General features: G+C 37.0%; 1 protein-coding gene across 1 annotated transcript; it reads right to left on the reverse strand.

Moving 5' to 3' along the window:
• Nucleotides 1–3,230: 3,230 nt before the first annotated feature.
• On the reverse strand, nucleotides 3,231–10,451 carry LOC120421424 (uncharacterized). Its single transcript, XM_039584636.2, has 4 exons — nucleotides 10,206–10,451; nucleotides 8,758–10,146; nucleotides 3,532–4,140; nucleotides 3,231–3,470 (listed from the first exon to the last, which is right to left on the reverse strand). The coding sequence occupies exons 1-4, from the start codon at nucleotides 10,340–10,342 to the stop codon at nucleotides 3,380–3,382; spliced, it is 2,226 nt and encodes a 741-aa protein (XP_039440570.1). The 5' UTR covers nucleotides 10,343–10,451; the 3' UTR covers nucleotides 3,231–3,379.
• Between the last annotated feature and the right edge of the window lie 975 nt (nucleotides 10,452–11,426).

Consider the following 11,426-nt stretch of genomic DNA (forward strand, 5'->3'; position numbering starts at 1 on the left):
CAATTTTACTGTCAAATTGCATAGATCCCGCCCGGTTGGAAACAAACAACCACCAGCCACACACTGATGATCAGTGTGCCATCATCATGATGGCTGCACGGTAACGAGAAATTCTGGAGTTTTTTTTAAAGGTCTTATAAACCAAATTTTATTTTTTTGCTTTTTGGGTGTTTTTGAATACCCCTGACTCATGGCGGTTTAAGAAACACCCAAAAATTTGGTTTATAGGACCTTTTCAAAAAAAAAAAAAAAAAAAACTCTAGAATTGTAGTTTTGGTTTTCAAACTTGTTGAAAAAAAAAATTAAAAATAGGGGAACTATACCCTTTCTCAGCATATTTCTATTATCAGCCTATCAGCACTTTGATTATGAATTACAGCTTTCATAAAGTGTTTTTGACTGTTCCAAAGTAATAAATAGCTCAAACAAAGATAGCAAGGAACTTTCAATTGTTGATACATCTGAAAATGTTGATTTAATAGCGGAAAACCGGAAAAGTGATGAGAATTGGTCGAACGGCTCAGAGTGATTAAAATGGGCAAATTTCCCCTATAATGTTTTCAATGTATTACAAAAACAAAACTATTTAAATTTCACATATTTTTAATATTTAACGAACAATGTAGACTTTTTTAAATTCGATTCGTTTAAAGCAATTTTAACCTTTTTCTCTGGAAATAAAATTTATAAAATTTAAATTACAGGCCACGTTTTCAGCATTTGAATGAGAAAAGTGTTTTAAAAAGCATTAAACTTCTATCCATTTGTTTTGCAATCATAAGTTTCTAAGTATAAGGCTTTCTAGTCAGAAATTTACCAACACATTCAAAGTATGTTTACATTACAGCTGGAGCTTTGTTTGCATCAGGTTTCCTATCTCTTTCTAGCGAAAGTTTTTTGTCAGGCAACTTCTAGTTGGTTTTTTTGACTGGCCGCCTGATATGTCAGCCAACATACTTCGCAGGGCTGCGACAGCTCGAGCTCGATCATTGTTTGCATCAGGACACTGTGGCGAGAAGTTCGTCATTTTTGGGTTAAATTATATTTTTTTCACTGGGCCTAGAAAGCCTTATTGACGAAAATTTTATTTTTGCGAGAATTGATTAGACTTCTATTTCCATTGAAATTTCCAAGCCCTCTGATTTTTTGGACAAATTTTGAAGAGAGGAACGACATAAACTTTGGAAAATATTTGCAACGGCCTAAAATTAAAAAAAGGTTTTTTTTTGAATTTCCTAAAAATATAAGTTTCTATTTTTTTATTTTTTTACTTTGATAATCCTAAAAAAATATAAAGAAAAAATATATAAAAAAAATTTAATCTTTGTTTATTTATTTTTTTCGCTAGGGTTAGATTAGATTAGAATCTTTGTTTATTTTTTTTTATTTTCGGAATCTTAAATGTTTGATTTTTCGTATTTTCTAAATTCTGAAACAATTGTTGGATTTTTAATTTTTTTTAAAGAATAAGGAAGCATTTATAAATGTTATGGAAACTTTATTGTAGGGCGGGCATGGTCCATAGGGACCATTCATAAACCACGTGGACACTGTTTTGAAATCTCTATCTCAGACCCCCTCCCCTCGTGGACATTTTCCATACAAAACATTTTTTTTTGTATGGAGCGTGGACAATCGCTACTAATATTACTATTGTACTTTTGAAAAACATTTCTAAAATGCTTAGGACCAAAATATTGTAACAAAACACCGCGACAAAAGAAATAGCAACAGATAAACACGACTCAACAATAGGAAAGATTTCAGGAGAAAACAATACACAGTAAATAACAATTAGTTTTTGAATTCAAACTAAAAATAAAACAGTACTTGCTTTAGTGAAAATTGATAGGCACACTATAAATGGTTAGGCGCTTATACTTACATCAAACCCTACGTAATGTACCACCCCCGGCCGAGTTAAAATGCGTAACCGGAAAAGAAGGTGTGCATGCCTGGCACGAACACTCAAAGCGTGTTCTAGCGTGTTGCTCGTACTGACTCAGAGCAAGGGTGAGATGTAGGTGTAAGGGCAGTGCGTGTTCGTCGGGAACCTGGTGCATAAGATCGGTCAAGGCCCGTTCTTACACTGAAAAATTGCGAAATTGCGAAAAAACTAAATTTGTAAAATATCTTATGTTTTTAAAAAAATATTGAGTCTTAAAAGTTCTTAAATTTTTAAATATCAAGATTCGCAATTTTTAAAAATTGTTAAGATTTAAAATTTCTAACAATATAAATATTTTTAAAATTTTTCAAAACATCAATTTTTTGATTTTTTTTTTGTGAATATTTGTAGAATTTTTGACAAGGCTTTATAAACATATAACATATAGCTTATAGGAGACCAGCATCTAATTCCATCGTGCCTCTAATGTTGACATATCAGCACTTTGACGTTCAATTAAAGCTAATAAAAAAGCGTTTTAAACTCAAATCGTGTGTTAAATACTTTAAAAGGAAGTGAGCAAGCAAGTTTCTATCACCATTTTTACAAAATAAGTTGTTGAAATAGTGAAAACGAGCAAATTCGATGGTGTTAGGTTATCCTGCCAAACATACGAAAATTTCCCCAATGCCCTTTTAAAAAATCTAGATTTTAACTTAAAAATTCAAAGTTTAAGAATATTTTTAGTCAAATCTAAAAAAAAAGTTTAGGTTCACTCCCCTGCAAAATCGTCCCAAAAAACAACAAAATTTCAATAGAAGTCTAATAAACTGAAAACAATTTGAATTGCATTTTCCTTAGTTTATAATTATATTAAGCATGTTTGAACATGTTTAAAAATATTTTGATTTTCAGTGAAAGATTTTGTTTGAGAAAAAAACGTAGATATTTTGAAAAAGCAATAATGTTTGCAAATCAACTGGACTGATGTAAAATTCTTATTGAAACACTTTTTCATCCAGATGATGATGAAATGGTTTGTAATTGTAATTTGAATTGTAGTTGTTCCGATTTGTCCTAGATGCCGGTATTTTTTTTTTTTTGCGGTGCGAGGTGGGACAGCTAGGATCAAGTCATTCCAAGTCTGGTAGATGCCGGTACATTTTCAGAATAAAAAAATAAGAGAATGTTGATTTCGTATATTAGGATTAAAATGAGGTCATCTGCCTTTCCCGAATAATGGACTGCACTTATGTGAAATGCGTAAAACGTAAAATCTCAGTGTTTTTTTTTTTTACTATTTCTTTATTTTCTGCACTCATTTTAAACATGGCTTTTTTCTGGCAAAAAAAAAAATAACAAATCATAATTCCATAATCATCATAATACTTATTTCCGCCATCTGCTCTGCAGATAGACCTAGATTAACCAGTCTTTTAGACTCTCTTCTTACTTTGTACTTTCCGCTTGGCGGAGTTGACCTTCACCCTACTAACCCTTCACCGCCTTCGCCGCCATCGACTTCCGGTAGTTGGTCAGTTTAACCGAGTGCTGCTTCTGCATGTGAAAGTCCAAGTGACGACTGAAAGATACAAATTTATTAATTGATGAGAATTTTAATTCTTTCGTAATTTGAGACTCACTCATGTTTAAACACCTTCTGGCAGATCCCACACGGCACGTTCGCGCTCTTGTGCCGCACCGCGTAGTGAAACGCCAAGCTGCTCTTATGCCGGAACCGCTCCCCACACGCGTCACACTCAATGTCAAACCCCTCCCGCGTGTGATAAATGTTCTCGTGCCGATCGCGATTCACCCGCGTCGTGTACCTTCCCTCGCAGAACCGACACCCGTACGGTTTGACGCCCCGGTGCCGGTTCATGTGCGCCTCAAAGACGGACCGTTCCACGTGTTTGCCGCACTCCTCGCAGACCTTCACGTACCGGATGACACCCCGCTGCTCCCGCGCCACGCAACCTTCCGAGTCAAAGCGGGACTTGAGACGGCCGCCGCCGTCGCCATCCGCTTCCAACGTTTTGTACGCGAAGAACTTGTCCAGCAGCGTCTGGAGTGGGTCGTCTGACGCGGTGGCGTTGACAGTTGAACGGGACTTTTTGCCTCGGGCTTGGCCCACCAACTTGCGACGGTGCATCTCGCCGAAGCGTTTCCACTCCCGTCGGACGGTGGCCACGTCGCACTGCATCGTGGCGGCCAGCGAGGACAGCAGCTTGGTCATGGTGGGGCGGGTGTGGCTGGAATAAATTTATTGAAAAAATCTAAATAACCTAAATTTTATAAGTAAATCCAAATTAAACAAAAATGTAAAATTCTTAAACTTTAAAAAAATAATATTTCTAAAATCACTTAAGTTTTAACATTGCTAAATTTTCTAAAATTACTAAAATGTTTAACATTTCAAAATCCATTAGTTTCAAAAATTCTTGAGAGCGAGTCGTTTTGATCTCACACTTTCGTATTGTAAATGGTATTTCATTTCAGGGTGAACACTCAAATCCCATTTTCAAATTCCTGACCTATTCCCGACTTTTCCAGAAGCGCAAATAATAGGCCAATCTAAAGAATAATTTCAAACAAAAAACTCTTTATAAAAAGTCAAAAAAATCTAAATGCATTTAAAAAATTTAACGATTGACAATGTTCGTAACAACAGAAACTCATTACTTATTATTTTAATTCAGATTAGAAACATAAACAATAAGTCTTTGAATAATAACCTAGATAGGGTATTTGTCCCTATTTTGGGCCTACTAAGCGGAGCGCACTTTTAATTTGATGTATTCTCAAAGGCTGCTATCGGCAGCCTAGTTTGTTTTACATGCATAAGTTGGTTTTTTAATGCTTAAGCTCGTACATAATAAACATTTTGATAAAATTGCCTAATATCGCTGTAAAAGCACGAAAAACTAAAACACTTTTTGCCCCTTTTTGGGGATATTGCTTCTAGCATACGACCTTCTTTGTGTTATTTTCGGCCTACATTCTGATTGGTTGAAATCTCGAAGCACGTGGCGAACTTTTTTGACGTACGGTTCAGCCCTAGCTCGTACAGTTCAGCCCCAAAAAGTACGGTCACCAAACAGGCTAAATCGTGATTGATTTAACCAGTAACAGTTTAATTACGTGCATAAATTGAAAGAGCATAATTTATTTCATTAATTTATGAGCTTTAATATTAATTAAATATTTGTTGCGCAGCCAAATAATTAACCCGTACTACGCGAGTAAGGACTTTGAGATGTGAAAGGCGCGCACACACTGTCACAGTTTGTAGAAGTGTCCAATAGAGCTATCTAAGCCCGATCTCACACACACTAGCACACCATTTGTTTTGCTGGCCGGTACAAAATTTAACCTCACTTTTTTTCGTGTACGTACACGCAATACATGCGCACGTAGATAACTCTATGGCCATCGTCTCCGAAATTAAATAGTAACTTTGATTAAGAATATAATTGATTGGTGTCAGTTTAGTGATTGTTTTTTGAAACGTGATAATGCTAACCGCCAATAAAAAGCTATTGCTGGTAGTTTGAGATTTGGGGGAAGGCTCTCATTTGTGAGCCGAGTGATGAAAGCCGTGACGCTGAGTGTCAACAAGTGGTAAGCAAAAGTGGTGAAAATTTTGGACCTAATGGGCAACTAGTAATTTTCCACAAAAAAATTGACGAGTGATATGTTAATTCCGTTTTTTCCTATTTAAAAGGAAATAGTGAATTATTTTTGCCCACCAAACTGAAGCTAATGACAGAAAGTATCATTTCCAAGTGGCAGTTTTCTGCAAATTGACGGTGGAATGCACATTTTCGTCAAATTAAGTTTGGTAGGCTCAATATAGGTACTAGGCCCAAAATAGGGACAAATACCCTAATAACCGTAAGCTTAACAATACTTATTTTTTTTTTGGCAAACGTATAGTTTTTGATACTTCTTTTCAAATGAAAATGAGAAAAAGTTGAAGATATCTGAATTTAAAATTTTATTTTATTTCAAAGAACGCTTAAAAACATGATTGCTGTTATCATTTTTCAATGATTTTAGAAAAAAAAAATTAGAAATTCGTTTAAAAAGAAAATAATTTTCAAATCAGTATGCTTGGGATTTCCGATATTTCCCGAATTTTTGATTAAAAAAATCACAGATTACAGACTTTTCCCGATTTTTGACGGATTTTGACGAATTCCCGACGTTTTCCCGATTTCCCGACTTGAGTGGCCACCCTGTCATTTCTATGCATGTTTCTATTGTAAAATTGACTCAGGAACACGAATTTGATAAAATTATCACTAGAAAATGGGATCTTAACAAGATATTTTCTAAAAGACCTAAAAAAAAAATAAAAAAAAATCTGCAATAAAAAAGCCAAAAATCTTTATCATTCCAAGAAAATTAGAAAATTTTGAAATAACTCAAATCAAATTGTTAGCTCTACAGCATGGCATAATTAGCATAATTATTACAAACTCAAAATACAGAGTGGATTCGCTAAATGGAATGAGCGAATCTGACTTAATTGAAATGACTGACAGTTGTTGAAAGCTTGAAACCACGTGCTCGTAAACCGATTTTTTGCGCTACGTAATAAAAAAACGCTCCCTATGCGACAAAAACTTTGAAAAATATTTGCATAGGCCTAGTTCATAAAAAATAAAATTATAATTTCCTAAAAAAATTAAACATTTGAAAATTACCTAAATTTGTTAAATATTCTATAGCTTCTTAAAAATTTCTAAATTTCTTTATATTGTAAAAAAAATGAAAAAAAAAACATTTTTCTGAAGTAATTAATGTATCTAGAAAACTAAAATAACGAAATTTTCAAAAATTCTTCAGGTTCCAGAAAATCTAGAAATATTTTCTAAATTTATAAATGTTCCAAATTCCCAATACGGTTTAAAGTTTCTAGAATTCCTACAAATTTTAAAATAAAAAAAAATCACAAAATTCTCAAAATTAAAAAAAAAACCGTGATATAAAAAAATTACTTCAAATTTTGTTTTGATTTCAAAAGATCCTAAATATTTTAAAATTCCAAATTTTCTTAAAACTCATCTGGTATTGCTAAAATTCCAAAATTTTCTTAAATTGAGATTTAAATTCTAAAATGCATTAAATAAACTTCTAAAATTTCCTACAAATTTTCATTGCAAAATTTACAAGATAGTTGAGAAAAAAAGCTCAAATTTCTTCAAATTACTTAAATAAGTTATCAAATTAATTAATTAATTAAGTATCGAAAGTTTCCAAAATTTCTAAACTGCTTAAAAATTAAAAACTTGCTTGATATTACTAAAGTACCTAAAATTATTAAAGATAAACAAATCTATAAATTTCTATAATTCCATTAAGGCCGTTGCAAATATTTTTCAAAGTTTATGTCCAAAATACAGTCCAGACACGATTATCCTCGGAAAAAATCACTTCGGATAATTGATACTTCGGATAATCGAATCACGATTTTTTTTCGTTGCCTTATTTTTGATTGTTGGGATTAAGTATGACTCATGAACTACTCTAAAGTGATTTAAAATTTTTTAATCCAAGATGGCGGCTAAAATGGCGGTGATGAAGTATTGAAAAAATGAATTTTGTAATTTTTACGGTAATCAAACATTCTAATTTGACTCAAATCGGATCACAGAATTCGAATTTGATGTTAAAAACAAGAAAACAAAAAAATACGATTTTTTTGTTCGTGATTCGATTATCCGAAGTCCCATACAAACCTTCGGACAATCGAATCTTCGGATTATTGAGTCTGGACTGTATTCTACACATTTAAAAAATAAGGCCAATGCAAATTTTATTTCTAGTTTTAATTGTATTGCTAAAGATTCAAATTTTCATTGAAAAAAACTTGTACCAACAGTTGATAACTAAGAACACATCGCATAACGTTTATTTCCATATTTTGAATCAAAATGGGCACTTATGGACTGTTTTTAAATTTTGAATGTTGAGACCACAGATATTTTAGATACCCGACCTTTTTTCGTGTTGCTCCGGAAGTTCCAGTTAGGTATATAATTTTCAAGGGAAAAGTGAATGGACCACCCTTACGAAATTTGAAACTTGTCCAATATACAGTGGACTCTGAACCCTCTATCAGAATTCGACGCCAACATTTCAAAAAGCATCATGTACAAACCATGCGTTTTGAGAAAAACGCATTTGAATGTTGAGCATCCATTTTCAATTCCCATTTTAATATAAAAGCAAAATAAGATGTTCTAATGATAACAAACGATGAAAAACCTTGCTTTCATTGATACTTGATCATCTAAATTCAATAAAACATTATTTCCGTCGTTTTATTTAAGAAAAACAAACATAACTCCTTTTGAAATCACCAACGTCTATATCACCCTGCTGTCATTGAGGGGTACGCTTTGTTATGATTCGTTTTTCTTCGCCGAATGTACATGGCGCTTTGTTCATGATGCTTTTTTTTCGTCGCGAGGTTTATGTAGTCTTTTGTTTGACAGGTTGACAGGGCTGTATAAACAGGGACTGCTGATGGCAGAGATTTTGCTTATGTTACTTTATTTAAAATCATTATTAAACAGACTTTACTGAAGTAACTTTTGCTCATTTTTGGTGGAGAGGTAGCTTATTAGGAGTACTTTTAGAATATGCAATAACCCAGAAAGTGTCAAAATGTACATGATGCCTTTTGAAATGTTACCGTCGAATTGAGCAAAAGTGTCAAAATATCGAGTTTTGGTCATATTTTGGGTTTTTACGTAAAATTCATGGGATATGCGATTATATTGTAATTTTACGTTAAAATGGCTAATATGCCTTCCGACATGTCAAACAACACGGATTTTGGCTCAGACAGTTCAACTTACTCCGCATGATTCACGTTCCAGAACGGCTCCAGCTTGTCAATTTCCTTCGCAAACCGCAAACTCCACTCATAATCCATCCGGTGGCGCTCCTTCCTTTCCCCGTTCGTCCGCACCCTTTGCTGTCGCCGCTTCGGCTGTTTGGCAGTGTTCTTCCTAGCTTTATCTTTACCAGAGACCTCCTTCCCCGCCACCGTCGGCGATCCCATCATCTTACACAGCACCCCAAACAGCGGATCCACAATCAGGTAATCGTCCGAGCGCAGCTCGCCGGAGGCGAGTCGCGATCCGCGACCCGCGTGGATGTTGCGCAACCGTTTGTACTCGAGCTTGGCCTGATCGCGCGTGATGTCGAACTGGGCCGCGATCGCGTCCCAGGCGGCGTTCCGGGAGTTGGTTTTTGAGTTGGCTCGGTTTTTGGGGAGTTCGTGGTGGTTCCAGATGATGGGATGGGAGTGGCAGACCTGCGCGAAGCGGAGCCGGTCCGCTGCGGTGAATTTGTGGTGCGATGGTGGGGTGGGAGGTTTGTCGGGTTCAACTGCGACTTCGTCGTTATCCTCGGGCTCGGATTTGATTTTGGAGGGATCTTCGTCACCGTCCACCACTTTGAACACTTCGTAGAGAGTGTTGTCGTCTTCACTCTCAGATTCGGTTGAGCCCTCGTCGTCCGAGGAATCTTCCTCATCCGACGAACTTTCCTCCTCTTTTTTGACCTCAACCGGGGACAATTTCAGACGGTCTTCTTCCTCCTTCCAGTCCCACTCCTCTTCAACTTCCAGCTTTATCCCGACCGGATCTTCCGCGTCCTGCTTCATTGCACGATCCACCAATCTCTGCTGCAACCTCACGGAATCGCACACCTTCGCAATCTTACTGGCGCACGAGCGCCACCCGACGGCGTCCGCCGAGTCCAGCACCTGAATGCGAACCCGTTCCTGCCCCAGCTCATTTGTCAACTGACACAGCGTCCGAAACTCCTCCATCAACTCAACCAACTCTCGGCACAGCGTGCAGATCTTCTGACCCTCCACCGACTTCTCGCAGAAATAAACCCCCAAAACGGTGCGAACCTTGGGCACCACCCCACAAATATCCTCAAACATCTCAAACAGCTCCCCATTACTCGTCCACCTGAGACAAAGCGCACACTGAAGTCCCCTTACGGTCACCTCCACCACCTCTTCGGAGTCGGACTCTTTCGGGAACAACCCGTCCAGCAACCGGTGCAGCTGGGTCGTCTTGGTCGGGGCGCCGCCCCGGCTAAGGCGCTGTTGCCGCGTAAAGTGCATGTTCATGAAGCGCTTCCACTCCTTGCGGGTGGCTTCCAGGTCAAGGCGCAGCCTCGACGCCACCACGGTCCAGGCCGCGTCGCGGGCGGAGTTGGTGTGGAATCTGGAAGTAACTCATGCTATCAAACAAATCGATTCGAAATAGGGTTTCAAGATTGTTACTTGGGGTGCTTTCGGTTCCAGATGACCGGATGGTTCTGGAGCAGTTCCTTGGCCAACAGGACGCGATTCTCGTAGGATAGGGGAGCCGGGTGTTTGCGCTTTTTCGGGGGTGAAGGGCCGGCGGAGTCTTTTGCCATTTTTTGGGAAGCACTTTTTGAGTAAAATTCACTTCAAGAATCAGCTTTAAAATTGTAAAGAAATCCGAAAAAGTCGGAACCGCCGGAACGAAGTTCAAACAAATTTTGTTTTGGTTTTTCGACAACGGAGAAACGTCAAAACAATCATCAAACCAGGGCGGGATTTTAAAAACGATCGAGCGAACAAGGATGAAAGTGGGTTAAAAAGGCAAAAGGGTTCAAAAACTATTACCTTTGAAGTTACCCAGTTTTGTGTTAGAGGTAGAAATGCAATACACGCAACCCCCGGTGGTTGGTCACTTTTTTGTTTGACACTTTTTTAGTTTGTAACCCGTTGGTTGGTCAAATCAAACTAAAAAGTGGCGAACTGTCACTTTTTACACGGCGCTCACGTACACTATCACAACAAACGTTTGGTAGTGTGTGTGAACTCCGTGTAAAAGGGGTGTCAAACTAAAAAGTGACCCCGTTTGACGTTTGACAGCAGTTGGTGTCAAACCATCGGGGTTTGAGTCTAGTAATGGAGTGATACAGCCCACTGAGAATTTTGGCTCGAGCCTCGACTCGATTCATGAAATCGAATCGATGCTCAAGCCAAAATTCTCGGAAGAAGAGCGGATTTGTTAATTCAAATGGAACTGCATTTTTTTTAGGAGATCGTTGTCGAACTGAAAAATTCGTATGAAAAAGTGTGGAAACTCAGGAAAGTGCGATTATCAATTACAGCTGTATCAACCATAATTATTCGTCGAACGCAGACACAGGCACAGAACTTTGTGCCTGTCTTCAACAATGAACAATGTTGGACTGACAGATCTTGAAAAAATCGAACTGGCACAACTGGTTCGACGAACTTAAAAGGCCTAACTACAATCACTTAGCTGTGCAAAAATTTCGAAAATTCTGAATAATCTTATAATTCACAAAACTCTGAAAATTAAAAACACATAATTCTGCTAATTGGGTACTAAAGCCCTATGTAAATTTTTATGTACAACGGTAAAAAACACGCTTAAAAAACATTTCTGATCACTTTTTTTTTATTTTAATGCAATTTTTTTTGACAAGACAACATTTTTTCGAT

This window comes from Culex pipiens, chromosome 1 (genome assembly GCF_016801865.2).
Source record: "Culex pipiens pallens isolate TS chromosome 1, TS_CPP_V2, whole genome shotgun sequence".
NCBI classification, from domain to species: domain Eukaryota; kingdom Metazoa; phylum Arthropoda; class Insecta; order Diptera; family Culicidae; genus Culex; species Culex pipiens.